At 32.0% G+C, this 22,531-nt stretch overlaps 1 protein-coding gene across 2 annotated transcripts in view; it reads right to left on the bottom strand.

The window, feature by feature from the left end:
* The window catches only part of LOC126812191 (transient receptor potential cation channel subfamily M member 2), a 47,928-nt gene that overhangs the window by 24,587 nt on the left and 810 nt on the right, over positions 1-22,531 (bottom strand). For both annotated transcript variants that reach the window (XM_050538437.2, XM_050538435.2), the window contains exons 2-19: positions 18,332-19,117; positions 17,590-17,669; positions 16,395-16,569; positions 15,342-15,522; positions 13,721-13,890; positions 12,954-13,155; positions 11,568-11,733; positions 10,477-10,630; positions 10,183-10,255; positions 9,692-9,798; positions 7,931-8,065; positions 6,094-6,156; positions 4,876-5,002; positions 3,742-3,855; positions 2,907-3,041; positions 2,056-2,155; positions 1,266-1,491; positions 339-665 (exon numbers count right to left, since the gene is read on the bottom strand). In XM_050538437.2, the coding sequence (XP_050394394.2) occupies positions 339-665; positions 1,266-1,491; positions 2,056-2,155; positions 2,907-3,041; positions 3,742-3,855; positions 4,876-5,002; positions 6,094-6,156; positions 7,931-8,065; positions 9,692-9,798; positions 10,183-10,255; positions 10,477-10,630; positions 11,568-11,733; positions 12,954-13,155; positions 13,721-13,890; positions 15,342-15,522; positions 16,395-16,569; positions 17,590-17,669; positions 18,332-19,090 (3,294 nt within the window). In that variant the 5' untranslated portion in view covers positions 19,091-19,117. The remainder of the gene's footprint in view (positions 1-338; positions 666-1,265; positions 1,492-2,055; positions 2,156-2,906; positions 3,042-3,741; positions 3,856-4,875; positions 5,003-6,093; positions 6,157-7,930; positions 8,066-9,691; positions 9,799-10,182; positions 10,256-10,476; positions 10,631-11,567; positions 11,734-12,953; positions 13,156-13,720; positions 13,891-15,341; positions 15,523-16,394; positions 16,570-17,589; positions 17,670-18,331; positions 19,118-22,531) is intronic.

Here is a 22,531-nt window from a genome sequence, read left to right as displayed (position 1 = left end):
TTCACATCGAAATAAGTCAGCCGAATAAAAATGAAGAGAGTTCCCTCCCTTTAGTCACAAAATAACTTTATAAGAGTAACTTAATATTGTTAACAACTTTCTTAAGACATTATAGTTTGCACCTATAAATGGCTACTTGGTTGGAATTCAAGCGCTAAAATAAGACATGTTTATAGATAAAATATAGGGAGATGGGGAGTGGAAGTGGTGTGTGTGTATATATATGGGGAGGGGCCACCAAAATAGCATTCATCTGATTTATTTTCCCTTTTAAAAGTTTGCACTAGAGGAATTAGGGGGTATTTATACTTTAATAGATTAATAAATAGTTTACTCACCAGACCTGTATAAAATTTTGATACTGGTGCAGAATAGAAGAAGACAACAGCTGAAATGATATTAACATTATTTCTATCACATTTAAAATAATCTACTGCATAAGTTCTTTTCTTTTTTATCTTTATACTTTTACGGGATTTAGCTTCGGTAAATCCCTCAACTGGGACAACTTTATTTCCTGAAGGAGATCCACTAAAATCTGTTTCAGCCACATTTTCTGCATCCTCGTCATCTTCATCTTCATCATCAACAATATCTTCTATTGTTTTATGGGTTGAGAATTTAATAAAAGGCAACAACAATGGACATAGTATACAAATACATATCTGAAAATTAAAGAGAGAAAGTTTTAAAACTGATCTATAGTTACAAAGTTATCATTTACAAAATTTCATATAAATCCTCCCTGTAGAAATTCCTTGGTTCTTTTCACAGATTATTAATTATTAATGACCCTATGCATGATTTTAGCACAATTGAATTCCTTGCAAAAAACAAAGAAATTGTGAAAATTGTATCTCTAAAAGGACTATCAGACCAACCATGATTCAATTCCATTCAAATTTGCAAAGATATGAAGAATTGGAAATTGAATCGACCTATACTGCTCGATATGTAACAAGACAGCTACTATCTTTATTGGCTATGTTTCATCCGATTGAATCGATGCCGGGCGATTATCTAGCGTTGGTATTTTGATTTTGTTTTCTTAACTGCAGTATACTAATTAAGCATGCACAGATAGCACTGATGTTGGAAGTTAGGCGAGCAACTATGACAATCTAAGTACATCCCAAATTTTCTCAAAATCCATTGACAAGAAATAAATGTTATCCAGTTTCAAATACTGTGATGGAAGGATAGAAAAATGGAAGAATTGAAAGACCCGAAGTAATATCTACCTGCCTTCCAGAAATCAAACCTACCTTTAATTCTGATGTATATAAAGCCATTGTTCCTTTCCAGATGGTATTCAACTTGGTTTGACAGCATGAATGTTCTAAAAAGTCCATCAAGGTATTTTGATTAGCAATTTGAAATAAAGTTCTTCTACCCCACAGAGTCTGTTCTCTAGTCAGTAACTGTTGAGCCATTCTTTTATCTTGACTGTAACACTGTGCTAAAACATTGGTTGCCAGTTTCTCAAATATTCTAGAAGAAAAAAACAAAACAAAACACCTTATATAATGTTACATACAACTTTATAGACAATATTCCTGGGAGTTTTTATAGACCATTATTTGACTTGTATAAATATTTGCAGTGAACTCTTCAATGGATAATAATCATTCTGCAAACAACTAATGAGAAAGGTGTAACATAATTTATATATCATGGGGATGGGAGTTTGAAGGAATCGTGTCCATATTAGAACTACAAAATCAGTGCTTAAATCTGTAGACTCTACTAGATTGTAAGTTGTACTTGACAATTTTTGCTACTTGTACATAAACTTGTATTTTTCTTAGTTTGTATCAACAAGGGTGATACACAGGTTCTCCTACTCTGGGTCAAATATAAATGAAATGTTTTTAACAGATCAGAGGAGGTTTAAAGCTTTTTAATTGAGCAGTGAGTGGTATTTAGAAAGTCTTAAGTCTTTATATAATTGTTTTGTGGGGTTAATTAAATATTTGACAATTAATTTTGTAATTATGAATCAAATAAAACATTAATGACCATATATATTTGCTAGATAAAGAAACTGTAACATACACAGCATGTTCATTTAAATCAACACTTAGTTCTAACTCTTCTTCTTGTTCTGCTTTATTAGCCATCTGCTTCAATAATGAACAAGCTACTAAGGCTGCACCTAAAATTTAACCAGTGAAATTCACACAATAAAACAGACAACATAATAAAGTTGAGTTAGAATTATTGTTACTTTATTTGGCTAAGATACATAAAGATGGTGATGTGAAATCAATAGACACTTAAAATAGCCATTTGTGGACCAAAATGTATTGTAATAAAAAGATCTTTCATTTTGCCATGTTGGGGATTTAAAGGGACTATCCCGATTTGAACAGAGTCTACAAAATAAAAGTCTGAGTACGTATGCAATTTAAACGCCAAAATATAGAGGAATGTTGTATATACTCCTTCTCAAAATTTTAGCTCAAAATATTAAGTCGTTTGGACGTGAACTTCAAAACTGCTTATCCGGACACGTAACCCTTTTAAGATTTTGTGTCAATTTTTTGACGGGTGACCTGATAATCGATTCCCGTTCCTTTTGAGGTTTATACAGTGATTGACCCATGTGCTATACTTGATAACGAAAGGTAAATTTCACTGACACATTATTTTTATAAAATAAAAGTATTGGTTTTATCCAGACACCGCATAATACAGCTTGGGAAGCTGGCTTCCATTTCCAGATGAAGATTGATGGGTTTAAGTTGTTTGAAAACGTATCACATATATTGAGTTAGTTGCTCCGCCCTAAGGTAGAAGCTTGTATGGGATTTTAACCCAAAATTAAGCCGTTTTATTCTCCAAAATATTATCAGGATTGGCCCTTTAAGATAAGTATTCTTTCCAATAAGAAAAAACATACATACCCAACTGATCTGTTCCCAATTTCCAAAAAAGATGTGCCAACCTTCTTCTATTGAAGAGTACTGCCCATATAAAAAGTTCTCGAACAGGAAAGTCAAAATCGTAAGAATCTATTATTTTTTTTTTCATCTTTTTTCCTGTAAGACAAACCACAACCAGTCATACTAATCTCTACTCAAACACAAAGTTTTTTAAAAATAAGAAAATATAAATTAAAGGAATGGCCAACTGTATATAGGCATTAAAAAAACACAACACAATTTTTATGAAAAATAATCACTGGCTTATACACATATAGCACGGCATTTCAACAAGTCTTCTATTATTGTTTAAATAGGAGAATACTTGTCGAAACGTTGTGCTATATGTGTATAAACCAGTGATTATTTTCCAAGTAAATTGTGTTGTGTTTTTTAATGTGCTCAATTGCTAAATGCCACTTAACGATTATGTATATAGGTATAAATGTTTAGTTCTTGTTTTAGTTTCAAATTTTATTTATATTTTGCATGTACCGGTATATATGTTCTTGCTGTACATATGTCATTGTCTCGCTGTGCCAGTTATCTGTTTTGAACACCCAATACTTACAACTAATGTTAACTTATACTGTCAAAAAGCAATCTACTTCTGTAAAATAATGGGTAAATACTACCACAAAATTTTAAAAAAGGAAAATTATAAAAATTACAACACACTTGTTTGTGGAAAATAAACTATTTATGTCGGACCATACAGGAAGAACGAAATTTATATCAAGTTGACCAGGGCGAGTCTATTGTACTGACCACTAGGATAGAAAACCATTATATTGTGTTAACTAATGGATAGTCTTACCTTTGATTGGTTGATGTAGGTTTTGTTGTGTTATTCTTTCTTTAAGAGAATTCAGAATTTCGATATTACCAACCCACTTCATTTCTACTGGACCTTCCACAGCAAATTCTGTACCTGATAAAATAAGGAAAAAAGTTTGATACAGTATTCATTAATGTTTGCCAAAATACTATTGCTACTATAGGCATTATTCATAATTTATTTGTAGTAGTAAATTCATCTCCCAATTAACAATGGAAAACTTTTTTTTTATCTTAACATAGTTAAAATTGTTTTTCAGAAGACATTGTAAATAAATATTGTTTTCATGATCTACCTGGTCGTGATTTTATTGCTTTGTTTTCATCTGATCAGGAGATCCTATTTTTTCTGATGGTTATACTTGATCATACTTGGCGCATTTATTCTGATTATCGAAACATCACTGTGATAATAAATTAGCATTTGTCCTATATGATAATAAAGTTTCAGTTCTTTCAAATAAAAAGTGGCCATTTAGTCTTTTGTTATTTTAATCGTACATTTTTCTGACTAAAGACTTTACAAAGGATAAAACTATGATTGATTGAGAGATTGTTGGCTTCCAAGTATCATTTAATCAAGCTTATCTCAAAATTATCAGATGAAAATCTCCGTCTATGATGTTAAGCTGCTGACAGTAGTCTGGCCATGATAATTTCATTTATTGTGAAGATGATCTAAATTCTTCTATCCCAGAAACCTACAAAATATCTGTCTGTTATATTTGGTATAAGGACACATAATTACCAAAGGAGCGATTCCGGTGAAATAGAATTGATCCGATCCACCCAAGACTTTTACTGTGCTCCCATCCTCAAATACTATATAAAAGGAACAGCTGCACAATTTCATTTTTGTCCGCGATATCACCTCGGTGGAAGCAGACTTAAAATACAACTAACTCCCACATACAATTTCACTTAAGCCTTTTAAGTGTTTGCATAGAATGAAACTGGTAGGTTCAAGAGAGAAATCAGGGATGGCCACCCCATTTATAGATATCCAATTAAATTTAGTATAGCCATTCATCAAAACACATCTAGTTATGATTAGCTAAATATTAATTCCATAAAACCCTTAGTAGGTGCAACTAAAATGTTGACTGTTACACACCTTTGTAAATATCCATCGCAGAATCTTTCATAAGAATTACTAGAATTTCACTAACATTCGTTAATATATTTTGATCATCATTATCAACTTTTGGGTCTCTACACATAAAATAATTTGCCCAGGTTTGCTGAAAAGAAAAATAAATTTCTTAGTATAGATATAATCTTTAACCTCATTTAATCATCCTGATCCAAACTTCTCATCCCTATTTTTAAATTGATTTTAGTGCTAACATTGACAAATCTGCAGTGTTGTATGCTCTTAGACTGTAATTCATCAGTTGAAGACAAGCAATCAAATTTGTAGCTGTGATGTTGTATTATCCACAAAGTGAAGGGTTCTACAGCAACATCCTTCACTTGTTTACCTACAGATGTCAAGACAACAACTGTTGGCTTTTATTTGTGTTTCCACATCTACATAACAAATATTTACAGGCAGAAAACAAGTATAAATCAATCTGGTTCTTGCAACAAAGTCTATGGATTTCAAGATGTTCAGGGTTTCAGTGGTCAATGGGTTCCGCAGGGAGTCATATGACAGGACTTTTAGGTTTGTATTCATCTGTACAATTAAAATAATAAAAACTTTACCTTATGTTTTTTACACCTTTCTATCTTATCAAATTTATTTATAGGGTGCAGATATATACAGAATATTCCACAAAATCTTTTGAAGGATTTGATTGAAAACTATTTTAATGTAGTCAAAGAATACAAATCATATTTCTTAAACATGTCTATAGTTGTTAATGCAATGACAGGTGGAATAAACAGAAAGAAAATAATGTCGACATTTTAGGGGTTTGCAACTATTGCATGTATTCATATGAATAAAAAGTTTTTGTAATGTAGTTTAATTCTTTCATTACACCAAGAGAGACAGTAATTCCTAAGTGATGAAATACAGTAGTTTGTTATCTGCTGTGGATTTTTTATAAATTATCTGTTTGTGATCCATGGAGACCGTAATGATTTTTTTTTGTAATTTATAAGAAATGATTTTATACTTTTAGTCACCTAATATCAATAATTTATGGGTTGGAGCTACTTTCTTGAAGATTTTTTGAAAAATGCATTTCATTTTAAAATTCTGTAGTTAGTAATCAGCATGAATTTTTAAAATATATGTACATTTTGCAAGATAAGTAGAAAACTGTTAAGAACATAACATTGCAATTTAATTTTTACAGAGAGTAGTGAGGGTGTATAGCTTTACCTGTGTATATCCTATCATATATCGTAAAATTTCACCATTGGCATCCATATAATCATTTATACACTGAAATAATCATTATAGTATTTTCATTATCATATGGTTAGTTCAAAACTATGTGTAGTAATGCTGATTTTATATAATAAAAACCCAGATAAAGGTTATGCTCATAGCATTTAAAATCCCATTGCATCATTGACTTCAATATTGTGAAAGACGAATCTTTAACAGAAATACAAGCCCAAAAATGGTTCCTTTCTGTTCAATACTTACAAAGATATGTTGAATTGAAATTTGATCAATCTATGCTGCTCGGTATATGTGACCACCAGTGCTGGTAAAATGAGTAGCAATGAGGAAATTTTTAAAATTGAGTTATTGTTAGTTTCACATTCTCCATCTCAATACCTTTGAATCGGGCACACATTGACTGAGCTGTGTCCGTTTGAAGCTGACCAAGTCAGGAAAGTAAGTGTGAGAAAAAGCAAGTTAAAGATGTCGGTATGTTCCAAAACAAAATCACATAGCAACCATGCCATTAATTTGCTATTTTGTCGTTTAATATTTCTTTCTATACGTTTTCGGGGTGCTGAAGGCCAAAATCGTGGTAAAAATTTGAGCCGACAATTTCTGCCAAAATGGATAATAATTTTTATATAAAAAAATGTTTATATATTTTTTCCCACCAACTGGAAAACATGAGGCATATTCACATTTCCTATGATAAGTGTTATAATTTAGAACAAATGAGAATAGTCTGTAAATACATTAGTAATCTATGTTTTGTATATTATATCTTTGGTGAGAATAACTTCTGTTAATCTCATCAATTAATTACTAATTAGCACCTTAGTTATCAGGAGATTAAGATTGTGTTGATTGGGTAATCAAGTTTAGTTTCTTGATCATCACATAAGCTGCCACAGCTGCACGTGTGTTTTGTTTGGCCGGTTGTCCCGCTAAGAGCAGAGTAAAATAACTAATTTCGCTGAGAATTTTAAGAAAAAAGAAAAATGTATGAAAATGGTACTCTTAAAAAAACGGCCAAATAAGGGTGTTTTAATATGTTTATTGCTATTCTAATCTTTTGGGTCGATAGACAGACCAAATTTTTGTGAAAATCTCAATTTCGATCAAAGTCGATATTTTCACTTGTTTTTTATTAGACTTTGCACATTCTGACTCATTTTGCCAGCACAGGTCACATATATTAAAGTAGCTAAGTCTTTAACTCAATATCATCCAAAGTCTTACCAGTTGAAAACACGAATTATTTGTCAATTCAAATCAACATTGATGTTGTTATCTTACACCGGGAAAAGGTAGGCTTCTGATATCCAATATTTAAGACAAAATAAACATTTTACCATTGGTACACGAATCATGTACCATAGTGCGTTTCATCGTCATTTGTAACAAGTGACCAGAAAGAGCGAGGCTAGACATATTCCACAACTGATGTCATACGGCGACGAAAGAACTTATCTGGAGAGCATGCGTAATAAGATTGGAATAACCAGACGCTAGAAATTTCTATTCTGTTGAGACCTAACCTAACTGATTTGAAATTAGAGTCAAAACGGACACAATTGAATGTAAATCAGTTTATATACAATCAGATTACATTATTATTTGCGTTGCGACCCATTTGGGTCAATTTCTAGGTCCCAAATATTAGCGATTAAGCTCCTTTAAGCCTGTCGCAATATTTTTGTGGAACAGTTAAAGAGGGGATGTTTCAGAATAAATGAACTAAAATTCTAAAGGAATAATTGGGAGAAATTAACCAACAAGTTGTGTGAACGCGACTCAAATGTTATAATTATCTTCATATACCAACCAAAGAATAGAGATTCCTCAGTGTTGCCTTTGTTAGAAACTTCTGAAAATCAACACCATTATCAAGAAATAGTTGAACAAAATCTCCTCTGTCTTGTACAAGAGCTGTTAACATGGCATCATACAAGGTGCGTGGCTGAAATAAATGGAGACTCCTAAATGATACATATTCATGAGGCAATATATATATATTTCAATGAATAAAAATGATTAATTTTTTTGCAAAAGGCCCTTAGAAACCATTATCCTGGCCCTGTGTAGCCATCTGAAGCTCTGTCATAATCTTTCTAATAAGAAATACAAAATCACTTATCACACACACTAATTAATCAATTTTTAAATTATCTATTTATATCTTTAAAATCTATTTCCATCATACAAAGCTATAACTTGGTATGTTTCAGTACAAACAATGAGGCAAATCATGTGTATTTATGAATGAAAACTTATTTCTTAAGCCAAGCTTGAATATCTTTATACAAATTCTGAGTTTCAACAAAATAAAATATTAAAAAAAAAAACCCAGCACAATTGATATGGAAAACAATAACTGTTTTTTACATATAGAACTTGATAATAAAAAGAGAATACTTGTCAAAGCGCCATGCTATATGTGTATAAATCAGTGATTGTTTTCCATATAAATTGTGTTGTGTTTTTTAATGTGCTCAATCGCTAAATGCCACGCCAAGGATTATAAATCAAAATATATGTATTCTAGTGGGGTTTTTTTTCTCTTTAATGAAGGAAATGAAATGAAATGGGGTTTGACATCCTACTGTTCTGTTCCCACTGGGCTAATGAAGATGGGCATATGCTATACAGTGTGCTATGAGGGAAATTTTGCCCTTGCAGCAGAACTATGGCCTACTCTTATATCGAATTCAAAATGCCAAGGGATCTTTTACATGCACGCCAATGTGTACGTTTTTTGGTATCATTCGAACGACTAGACAGCTGTCCTTGTCAGCCCTCCGTCCTGCACCACTGACAAGAGGAAACCACTCTCTTAGCCACCCTGGCTCCCCTTTAATAAAGGAGACATCTTATTCATTTGAGAGTTTTATGTTGAACATTAATTTACAATTCTATGTGAGAACTTGTAATTTTGCTTCAAGCATAACATATTTTGTCGAAGTGAGTACAGTATTTCCCTTGATATTTGTACATCAAGATTATTCATCCATTTTATTTCATTCAAACGATCTCTATCATAGTGTTTCACAAATAAATGAAATGAAATGGGGTTTTACGTCCTACTTTCCTGGGTTAATGAATATGAGTAGACGCCATACAGTGTGCTATGAAGGAAATTTCTCCCGGATTGCAAAGCTATGGCCTACCCTTATATCGAATTCAAACTGTAATGTTGTTTTTTTTTACTTGCACAGCAATGTGCACACAACACCTCAACTTTTGGACACATCTGAAGGACAAGACAATGTCCTTGCCAGCCCGTCGTCCTACAACACTGACAGGTGGAAACCGAGTCAGAAGAACCTGAGAAACTTTCTCGGTCAACATCGGAAGCAAAGCCGAGATCTCCTGGTTCAGCGAGCCAGCATCTTATTCACTGAGCAATAACACAAAAACATAATATTATTAATATGGAACACAAATACTAGTTTATTTTTAATCAAAGCCACGTTTCGTAAAGGGTTCTCTAAACGTTATCAAGGTTTTTGTGTTTACTATGCGTGTCAATTGCTAAATGCCAGTCAAAGAAGTTAATCACTAAGCCACAAAAATTAATAAAACTTACCTCCCATCTTTTACGATTAAATGGAGTAAATATTTCTTGTTTGGCTATATCACATCTATTCCATGCTAAAGCTAAAGCAAGCTGGGAATTGGCATCAGATTTATTGGCTGAAAGCAACAAATATTTATTCTTTTAATTGTATTAAAAACACAAAATCTTTTTTCTTTATATCTATGCCTGAAGAAAGATCAAATATCAGGTATGTAAAGATAACAGAAAAACCTAGTCAAAACTCAATTCAAACCAACTATTTCTTATTAGACCATTTGAAGTTTATAGTAATTTCTATGCTCATTCTATTTCTATGCTTCATACTTCTTTTCAATACCAGTCCATTAGCCAAATTAGTCTATTCAGCAAAAAAGTATACATTTTACCAAACATGTCCTGTTACCATAATTTACTTGAATATGAATTCAAAGTAAAAGATGAATTAATATTCACTAAGATAAACTACCATTCTAGGTAATTAATAGATATATAACAAATACCTTTTAATAAAGCATAAAGAATTGCTCGGTCAATTTCCTTCACATCAGCTCTTTCTAGGCTGAATACATTCAACTACAGGGGGAAAAAAGACAAAGTTCTACATTAACTTTCACCAATTGCTTTTATTCCTTCACAACTTGGGTATAGTGAGTTAAAAAGGTTCATTGTTTGCTTCAAGGTATACAAAAGAAATTTTAAAGAAAAAAACGAAATCTACTTTATATTTTTAAAATGGTTACACAGTTTTTCATTTTGAATGTGAGTATAGAAACAAGTAGGCATACATTACTTACCAATCGTCTTTTCTCTAAACATTCTTTTAATTCTATTACAAGTTGAGCAATTTGCATGTTTATTTTTTCATTATTTTTATTATCAAAGCAAGTTCTTCTGGCCATGTCGGTTAAGTTTTGATCAATCCTTTTATTTTTTATACATTTATCTTCACTAAAACAAGAACAATACCAATATATAGTGAGATGTAATGAAAGCACACCACTGATTTAACTGGCGAGACATAATACAGCTGATTCTCTGCTGGACATTTGCGATGAAAGCCATAACAACTTTACTAATATTACTATACAATGAAGACGTAGGTACAACACCGCGACTAAAATTCATGTCCGTAACGTGTGTGTCCCCTCCTTGGAACCACACAAGCCATGCTATAAGCCTCTGAACAGCTGCTTGTGGGATTTTTTCCCACACTCCCTGCAATGCTGCTTCCAGTGGCTCTGGTACTCATGTCTGGTACGTATTTTCAGTGTTCAGGTGTCAACCTTAGCATACTGTTGTATCTTCAACAGAGGTACACAAGTTTTACTGAACTTGGCTTTTTAAAAGCCACATTTTATATCCCATGTCTGCACCACAAAATCCTGATTTTCAACAGTCTCAATCAGTTGAAGTAAACATTTTGTGTTGAGAGAATTGATCAAGTGTTATCATTGTGATCTGTTGATGTTATTATATTCAGAGTAACAAAATTAAAGTGAATCTCTCAAACATGATTTACATTCATCCATTTATGAAAGTGCAGCATTTTCTCTGAATCTTAGTTTAATATGAAAATATATAACACAGATTAGTGTGCACAGGGATCTAAAATTTTAATTTAAAACTTCATATTAATTTGCACTCTGCCTACACCAAGAATTTCAATAATTATTGGCCTGGTGGTAATAAAAGAGCCAGACAGATTGTTCCCCTCATTTAAGCCAGTAGATTATGAAATTTATCACACAAGCGAATATGTTATTGGTTGATAAATCTATTTTCACTTTTCTAATGGATAAATACTGTCAATAATATTGTCAATGACTTAATATTTTCGTAATTTTTTTTTTTAATAAAACATGAAAATAATCATTTACACACTTACTCATTTTTGTTTTTTGTCAATTTAAAACCATATGCTATTAGATCTGCACATCTACCCGTACCTTCTATAGCTACTACAGGTGTATTATTACGTAAAGATTCTAGAACTGTCTTCATAGTATTTATACCTCCCTCAACTACTATTAATACACATGGTACATGAACACCTTCAATATAAAACATAACACAATATGTATATAAATCTCTCTTATCAATATAATAATATTAATACACATGGTTAAGGATGTAAACGGTCACTCAGTTAATCGATTCAAAAAATTACTAATCCGTTTTCCTTTTCATATGATACCTGACCTTCAAACCCAGGAATGGTATCCACAACATTGTTTTCTTTCACTAAGACCACATAAATATTTCAAATAGCACTTGAAAGTCTCGGGAGGTTAACGTCTTTAAATTCCTGCTCGAAGTTTTGTATATGTTATTAGTATTAGCACTCCACTCGCCGCCCAGCATTAAATAGCCTTAACTGATTGACAAATTAATTGTTTTACAGTATATATTAACCTCATTACTCTATGAACAAGGTCTCAAAAGTACAATTGTTAATATTATCACTCGAGCACGAGATGCTGTGCCGATCAGGTCAAAGTTGACGACATACGGGTCACTGGTACCATATAAAACAGTATAGCTTGTGATAGAAACACGTCTAGTAAATTCTTTGCAATTCGCTGATGTTGAATAATCAAACTTATTTTGTATTTAAAAATCCAATGCTTTCAAATATTTATTTCATAACTATTCTAATAAAGTATTAGTATAAAGTATTTCACTGCGACATTTTGACAAGATTTCACAAGTTGTTAGCAAGCATATATCAACACAAATAACACATAGTTGTTAATAAGGCGTACGGGGCAATTTTTGACTGGGGGGGCGGTGGTGGTTGGTGTCCAAAAAATGTAGTTAGGTTCTTAGTATAAAATAATAAATTCGCTGTTAAATTGGACCCATTCAAGAACACAATATTTTTTTTATACAACTTTTACAAGGTACAATTGTGTGCCCAAATTTTCCCAGCATTTGGTGCCCAAAATGGGGGGGGGGGGGCGGCCGCACGCCTATGGTTGTTATACCACTTTCTAACATTAATATACATTCACACATAATAGTTTTTATACCACTTTCTAATATTAATATACATTCACACATAACAGTTTCTAATATTAATATATATTCACACACATAATAGTTTTTATACCACTTTCTAACATTAATATACATTCACAAATAACAGTTTCTAATATTAATATACATTCACACATAATAGATTTTATACCACTTCCTAACATTAATATACATTCACACATAACATAGTTTTACTAAATTTTAAACTTTACATTAATACAACAAATAAGATTACTTTGTGTAGTAGCTACTCCTGTTTCTACTTTTTGTGATATAAAACTTTCAAGCCTGGTACGAAATTTGATTTCTCCTCCATATTTTCCTTCAGTACCATTATCAACTAGGAGGAAATGTGTGTGATTATGATCTAGGGGTATTCTCTTATCATAATCATCTACATCTTGTACTGAATAAACAGCAGGAAATATACCTTTATCCTATAATAATAGATAATATCTATCATAAATTACTCTGATCAACAAAATTATAATTGATAAGTTCACATACAGATATTATACATAAAACATTTATAATTGCCTATTCACATATGATAATATTGTTATTCATATAACATTTGTGATTCCCAGTCTCCATTTTAAACAACATTCATGGTTCTCAATTCTAATATGTTGATATTAGATTTACAATATTCATGTTTCATGGTTCCAATATGTTGATATTAAACACAAAGCATTCGTGGGTTTCAGTTGCCATTAGGCATTAAGTTTTACTTTACACAATTTGTGTTGCAACTTGGGAATGTGTAATAGATTCATAATTATGAAAACAATATGTTGTTGATTTTAGTATGAGAGGCACTCTAAATGGAAATAGAATTAGAAATTTATTCAACACTTAGACAACGTTAAATTGTAATATTACAATAGTTTAAGTCTGTGTTTCAACATATTGAAGCAAAGAAATGCATAGACAGATCTTAGTGGAAAGATTGACAAAGCTATTTAGAATCTCATAGAAACGTGAACAAAAAAATGTTTTTACCCCTTCACCATCCAGAGCAAAATTATTGCTGATAACACCCCAAGATGCTATACCTAAAGCTACAACCCGATTTTGTTCTGGATTACCAGTAGAGAATATATGATCTCTTACAGCTTCTCCCACAAACTCCATCACACCGGCAGCTGTACCACCTGTTACTATCCAAGCACCTAAAGTATTTACAATCAAAATATAGCAACAAAATAGGAAATTATAAATTTGAGGCTAAAAAATTCAACAAGATCACAGTATTTTAACTTTGTGTGTGCTGAAATATTCTACTGGTGGACATTGTTTTTTCTTTATTTTGCATGTATTATAGGGGGCTCTAGGAAGGGGTGGAACCCACAGAAACACACAAGTTAGGCAGATGTCTATTGACATAATAGAATAAAAACCACAACAAATATCAGTAATAACAGACAGTTTTATGAATAACATTCATAAGGTTTATTAACTGCAACATTTCAATGAGGGCATTAACAGTTATCAAGCAATGATACAATCAAACATGTTATAGAAGAACCATTTGTATATACTGTAACATGTTAAAGTTAGAATCAGATATCCAGAAGATTAACAGGACACCAAATTCCTTTCTAGAAATTTATGCGTCATGCAATTAATGCAACCTAAGTGTGGCAACATAAAAGCCATGGTTAATTTAACAGTTATACAGGACCTATCTTTGAAGGGCATTTAGTGAACGGGATATATAATAAAATGACAACTTTATGGATAACATTCACTAGGTTTATTAACGTTTCAATAAGAATTCTCCCACTGTTATCAAGCAATGATACAATCAAACATGTTACAGAAGGTTATATACAAGTGGATAACAATAAACTAATTAAGAGTTAAATCAGAAGCCATTCAAAGTTCAACCTAATACCTATGAACTATTATTAATATTAATCTATAAGAAACCCTTAAAGGGAGGGAAATATACAATTAAACTAAAACAACTGTTGATACTGATAAACCCTTAATCTTCATTACAAATACGGAGTAAGAACAAAAAAATATAAAAGATAAATATGAACTCTAAATAAGAAATCGTAATGTTGATATATCATTAATCTCATTAATCTACAGCTCCTATATGAGGATTAAAACAGTTAGCATGTAACAACCCATATTATAATAATTATAGTAAAACAAATTTGAGACAATTTAACATATATACTAGTAACGGAATAAATAAGACACAAACTACAACTGTACTGATTAAGATAAGTGTAATACTTAATAATAAGGTCTTCCAAGATGAGCGACAATGTTTCTTGAGTATCATGAATAATAGAACACATACTAAACACAAAGCCATGTAGTCGAACCTAATGTCCTATTAATTATACAGGACCTGCGTGATTTCTGCATATTGTGTCTTGTCCGTAGATTTGTTTTGTATAATCATGTGTGGTGCAGCCCCCTGCACTTACTATTTGAAGAGTACTCATATATGGATGAAATGGATATAAAAAGTCTCAACAGATTGTATTGGTACTATTACTGAATTGTACTACGGGTATATATTTACAATGATCAAATTCAGGGTGCAATTTTTCAAAAAAATTTCATTCATTCTTCAAGATAGGCTGATTTTCATATAATTTACCTGTGCTTGTAGCTGCATGTATTAAACCTTGTTTTAAAATGGACTTTAATCTGGTTTTCATTTCAAATTGCTTAGCTCCACCAGTAACCGATATCAATAGTTTAGGAACAGGTAGACCCCAATGTTTTATTAAAATGTCCCATACGTCAATAAGGTCTGTGTTTGGGACTAATCTGACATACTGGAAAACAATTATTATACATTGTTGTCAGAAATAACCAATCAATTCAACAGTGGTGGATATATAAGATCTTTAAAAAATATTTAAAGATACTTTCCCCGCATACAAACTTTGTGATTTGATGATATATTTGGACTAAAAACATATTCAAAGTAACCATCTATCAAAAATTTGCTTCAATTCCCTCTCAAAACTTTGTATTCGCCGGGGATACCTATAGCTATAAGTAAGCTGTTGTTAGACGCAATGTCTGTCAATTTAGCTTCATTGTGGGAGGGTCCATTTTTCAGAATGTATTCATCATTACTTACTGTACATTTACCATACATATTGAGGCCTAAATAAATTCTTAATTATTTCTGTCAACTTCTTTTTCCGACGTTTATTTGCAGAGTCTTTTGTACGTTGACGCCCCTCAACGTTCCCAAAACCGCCTAACCATTTGATCAAGAAATAACAACCACTCCCTCACTTAAGCTGGCACACAATAAGCTGGCAACTAACAGTCGGGTTGCCAGTTAGTGATACCCTGACAAGTTTGCCCAGTGCTTGCCCCATGGACATTTTTCGAGTTATCCAGTATTTTTCTAGCAAGATTGGGTGTCCATACCAAATTTGACATACTTTTATTGGATATAACCACTCGATAAATACTTTTCTGCAAAAGTATCTTTAAAAAATTTGAGACTGATCAGCATTCCAAAATTAAAGACACAAGTCTGATATATCACAAATCTCATACTATTTTAATATAAAGATTTTAAATTCAAGTATTAAAAAAACCTTCATGGTGGACTGTCTACTTAACAATATTGCTTTCAATAATACAGTACAGATACCTAAAATCTGATCAGGTTGTTGATTTAACTTACCGGAGAATTAGTTGTGTCATGACCAAATCCTCGAAATGATATTTCACCAAATGAATCACATTGCTGTTCATGAGTATGGGTTTTAGAATCCCAAATTTCTTTTCCCCTTTTTATTTCCACTGGAATATTTCTATTCTGATGCCATTCTCTATTCCGGCCACACTGACAATGATATCTAAAAATTGGATATAAAGACATTTTTTATTACAACAAATTGAGAATGAACAACTAAATGAAAAGTGTATTCGTACACCAATTTCTAAAGCACTTTTACTAGTAAATCACCCTGAATTCTGTCATTGAACTAATATACACTAATAATTTGAACAGAAATGTGTTAAATGACATCTAGAAGTACTGTTTTTCACAAGTTATTTTTATTTTTTGATGCAATCCCGGTCTACCAGTGAAAAGATTACCCAGTACACTGTATACTGAAAATTAATCTGGTTAGTTAGTCAAAACCATCATGTTTCATTATGCTCTCATAAGCCTTCTTCATAAAAATCTAAAATAACAAAACTTTGTGATATTCAAACTTACTTTTATATTTAGTGAAGTGTTTTAATTTTGGCCAATTAGCTAAATCATTGTAGAATAATATCATCAACATTTACTTTTATATTTTGTGAAGTGTTTTAATTTTGGCCAATTAGCTAAATCATTGTTGAAAAAATATCATCGACATTTGCAAAGTGTTGGTATCATTATTTGTAGTGCTCACTATATAGCATTTTTTTATGAACTAATTTTTACTCGATGCCATTTAAAATTAATGGAATCTGATCTGTATTTTTTCTCATATTTACATATATAATTGTCATATGAATATTTTGACAATCTACCACCAAGAATTAAATCAGATTAAAAAGAGGCCCATCAAAATATTTCAGCCAAATTCAGATGGCAGATGCTTGTGTTGACTATATCCTATATATATCGTCTGCAGTAGATGCCAAGAGTTGACAACTAGTATGATCCTACAATATGGCGAGATATTCACATGACTCGGACAAAATAGCAGTAGACCTATATCACTTTTCTCTGGGGTAGTCAATATTTACATATACCGGGTAAAACAATAAAATTAAATAATAAGCAGATCAGAAAAACATGTCTAAATTACTTGTCTTTATGTTTGCTGATTTTAATTTTAATAAATGTCTTGATTAGTTGATAATAACTTAAAACTTACTTGTCTGATTCATGATCTAGTGCAAATCTGCTACACTCCCTTTGTTTAATTTTACTTGATATGAAATTTGCTGCCTTTTTCTGTAAAATTGGAAAAGAAGAAAATCCATTTCCAGTGTAGTATAAATATGATAGCTTAAATCCTTTAAGCCTATGGAACCTTTTACTGATCGGTACAGACATAATGTTAATTGTGTAGATCTACACAAAAGCATCAAGTAAATAATAAACCTTATCAATGTTATAAACTATGGTATGCTTATGTTGTTCATAGTTAATTAACGTATCACAAAGTCACAATAAACATACTACTTTCATTCTTATAATTTCTTGATTTTCTCTGCCAATAAAACCATTATTGCATGTAATAGTCTATAATAATCTAATCTGCTTGGTTAAGACCAGATTAAATCTGGATTAACTGCAGCACACAGCAACTGTGATTTCTATCAGCTACTACAAACCAACATGTCCATAACAACAAAAACACAGTTACAAATAACTACATTAATTACAGAAGAGAAAGACATTTAGGCTTACTATAAAACAAAATCATTTTTGATTAAAATGATTAGAACCTAGTGGTATGCCATTTCTTTATTTATAGCTGGTATAACTATAACTGCTAACTACAGACGTTTTTATGTTCAATTTAAATGTCTTGAATATTATTTAGTCGTTTTCAAGGAGTTTATAACTTGTGGGGCTATTGAGATTTCAAATAAAATGCCCTTTTCACTTACCTGATTTGTCAATGTTTTAGATGAAATTTTCTGTCTGCTGGGTAAATCTGTTATCTTAACAGTAGATTTCATACGTTTAAACATAGATCTAATGCTGTCCTTTAAGATATTGCCTGTTTCATCACCTGATTCTTCCTGTTTAAGAGTGTAGGTTCCATTGCTTTCAATGGATAAGGCATCAACTTCTCTTTTAGGGGGTTTCGGAGGCAGTTTATCACTTGAACTATGAAATCCTTGGTTTTCAAAGGCCTCTACTGTGTATGTGCCATTACTGTCTAAAGATTCCTCATTCTGTTTACTTTTTTTCTTTTTTCGATGTTTTCTCTTTCCTTCATCTTCGGCAGTATAGTTCTCATCTTCTTCAATTTTTCTCCTGTGCTTTTTACTTTTTTTTCGAGAAGGGCTATTCAAATAAGATGGTTCACCAGAGTATTTGTGACTAGGTTCATATTCCCAAGATTCAGCAGTTTTTTGAGGAATGTTATCCCCTAGGCCTAGGGAATCAATATTCCATTGGTTTACTTCCTTACTGAATCTCTCTTCTGCCTCAGCTGGCTGGGAAGGACTATCACACAAATAGTCTCTGTCTGATTCTTTAGGCTGAGAAGTCATGTTTTCTGATTTTACCTTTTGTTGGTTTTTAAAATTAAAAGAAGGCAGTACTGTGTATGTGTTTTGTAATTGATGTATGTCATCCAGTTCTCTTTCTGATCCAATACTCACAGTTCTTTCTGAAAACACATTTTTGCTGCTGGACATATCAGACTACCATCACCAGGCCATAAACTATGAGGAAAAAAAAAACGTTCATGCATTATAAACATAGCAATAACAATACTTTTTGTAACTCTTTTGACTTTTAAGTACCGGTATCATATAATTTGATTGGAACAATTCAAGAATAGTAGCTGGTAGTGGTTGAAGCTCCCTTTTAATGTGTCTATCAATCTTCTATAGAGGCCTTTTTTCGTTTCCTATATATGTATTACATTATACTGAAACATAGCATGTTTTTATCATTAATCTTCTCAAAGGTTTTTCATTCACAAGTGATTTTCAATGAGCATTTAAACAGATTTCAATATCCTGCCACTGGCAATAGATCTTTAATTCAAAAAGTCAGTTGCATTTTTTAATTGGTAATTTGTGTCTTATTGCCACAAAGCCAAATTTGGTTGTCTCAATCATTCAGCTCATACTCTCTCTGTTATGACTACAATGAAAATTATCTGGACAAAATTTGATTTTAAATATACAAATTATATTGTCAACTGGTCGGTTGTGACAACATTTGCTATATATATGTCATTGCATAAACTGTACACAAATAGCCAGTAACAATGGCTGCTATTTCAGGGTTACATTTAAGAATTTGGGTGGAAATCAAACTCATGTTGGCACCGATTCGCATTGCAGTTGACGGTCCTACACTTTACCACTGAGCTATTGCACAACCCTAAAAAGGTTGATTTAGAACCCATCGATATGGGAATTTCCAACAACTAGAAAATCCTTCAAAGAATTAACTTTTCCTTGCTGCCAGCTTTCATTAAATTATACATTATGTTGGAGATTCAATGATGGAATGCGTATGCCTTATTCCCACCCATTTCAGTAAATCATAGCTTAATTTTAAAGGAGCTAAACCTCTAATTCAATATTTTCCATAATACCCAAAATTAAAAACATGAATTAGTATTCAACATTGGTCCACTTTAATCAATACCGGTATCGATGTTGTTATCTTGCTGTGAAAATATGGGATCCTAATATTTAATGACACCATGAACATTTTATAATCAACTACCGGTACATGAGTTGTGCATACTATGGTTTTGGGCATCATTTGTAATGAACAAAGAAAAACATATCCTACAAGAAAATGTGGAAGTAATTCGTATTGACTGATTAAATAATAACAAAATAATAATAAAAAAGCATGTAGAATTGATTCATAAATGACTGTCGTTCAATTAGGACTGTTTCACCGAACATAATTGATTAGAAATTACAATATAATATTTTATTTTTTTAAAACTTAAATACAAATCACTTTATCTACATTCATGAATCATATAATATTACATAAATATGTGTTTTTAGACCCATTTTCACCTATTAATAATTATAATAGTAAGTGCAGGTTCCAAAGAATAGCCTAGAGTTAGACTCTTAGAGTCTAGGACTAGGACTGTAGGACTACTGTGTGAACCATGGTAAATTATAAACGGATTTCTTCGATTGTGAACAAACTACTAAATAATTGTTATTAAAAACTTGCCTATGTGTTTGAAATCATCTCCGGTTGAATAAAATCCATTGCACAATTAAATATCCAAACCAAAACAAAAGTTCTCTCTTGAAAAGTCAATGTTTTTGCTTGTATTTTCGACAGTGTCCATCACAACATTACACAAGTCACGTCATGAGCTAAACCATCATAATATGTTGAAGGGGGGAAAAGGTTGAATCACTGTGTTGTAATCACAACAGCGTGCGACCGTTTCGGGTTTTTGAGTTTGGGCAACACAATAGCAACTGAGACAAAGACATTGATTTGGAAACAATTGATTATCAGTCTACTAAATTTTATTCACAATGAATATATCACCAAATATACGAATACTCGTAAATATAATATTGTTTTTCACCCCTGTATATATAATTGTATATTGGATACATTGCCTTGTGAATTTCAAAACAGAGCCGGGAATTTACAAAATAATTGTGTTACCGATCACGTACGATTATAAATTTTTCTAAACAGTTTTTTGCACACTGGAAATAATATTCAGAGCGAAATAGAAAGAAACTGAACTATCTGCCCATAATTAATCCGGTGTGCGGTATGATTAATTGTTGGTAATAATTTTTGGTATTTATATAAAAAAAAAAAATAACGTTATAGGCCTATTCAATGATTCCATGGCCTCGGCTATTAATGTTGTCTAGGCAAATGTAAAATACATCGGCATTTACCTCGGCTACAGCAGATTGCTGAGGTTAATTGACAGGACTGCTTTCGTTCATCAGGAAATATTAACCAGCGGCTGCCATCAGGATACGCCCACATTTTCGAGAGATGGATAGAGAACAAGCTAAAAAGAAAGTGATTTTTCCTACAATCAAGGAATTACAATTCGATATGCGCAAATATCAAGAGGAACCAAGATCTTAGTGTTATAAACTTACATTTCAAGTTTCAACAAAATCGGATTAAAATTGTGACCTCTATAGGGTCCAAAGCCTTGATATACCATATTTTTACGCTATTTGAGAACGAAGGGCGGCCATTTTGTCCGTCAGTTTTGGGCCGACTTTCACGAAATTCGAACTCAGCCGTCCTTAGGGTGTAACGGTGATATAATAATACGTTTTTTTAAATCGGATAAAAATTATGACCTCTATAGGGTCCACAAGCTAAAAACGTGATTTTTCGTACAATCAGGGGCCATAATTCAAGAATTCAAGAAGTTACGGTCCGATATGCGCAAATATCGAAAGGAACCGATATCTTTGGGTTATAAACTTACATTTCAAGTTTCATCAAAATCGGATAAAAATTGTGACCTCTATAGGGTCCACAACCTTGATATATACCATATTTTTACGCTATTTGAAAACGAACGGCGGCCATTTTGTCTGTCAATTTTGGGCCGATTTTCACGGAATTCGAACTCAGCCTTCCTAAGGGTGTAACGGTGATATAATAATACGTTTTTTTTAAATCGGATAAAAAAATTATGACCTCTATAGGGTCCACAAGCTAAAAACGCGATTTTTCGTACAATCAGGGGCCATAATTCAGGAAGTTATTGTCCGATATGCGGGAATATCGAAACGAACCGAGATATTTGGGTTATAAACTTACATTTCAAGTTTCAACAAAATCGGATAAAAATTGTGACCTCTATAGGGTCCACAGGCTAAAAACGTGATTTTTCGTAAAATCAGGGGCCATAATCCATGAAGTTTCGATCCAATACATGCCAATATTGAAAGCAGCCGAGATCTTTTAGGGATAAACCTATATTTCAAGTTTCGTCAAAATCGGATAAGAATTGTGGCATAATACGTTCACATGAAAATGTGGGCGTATAAAAATATTCAAGGGTGAAATTTATTCAAGGTCAGTAAAACAAATATAGTTCAAAAGAAATAATCTCACCAAACTCTCTAACCAAATAATTATAATACAAG

Source organism: Patella vulgata, chromosome 2 (genome assembly GCF_932274485.2).
Source record: "Patella vulgata chromosome 2, xgPatVulg1.2, whole genome shotgun sequence".
Classification (NCBI taxonomy): domain Eukaryota; kingdom Metazoa; phylum Mollusca; class Gastropoda; family Patellidae; genus Patella; species Patella vulgata.
Note: the sequence above shows the minus strand (reverse complement) of the source record. Positions and strands in the feature narration are given on the sequence as shown.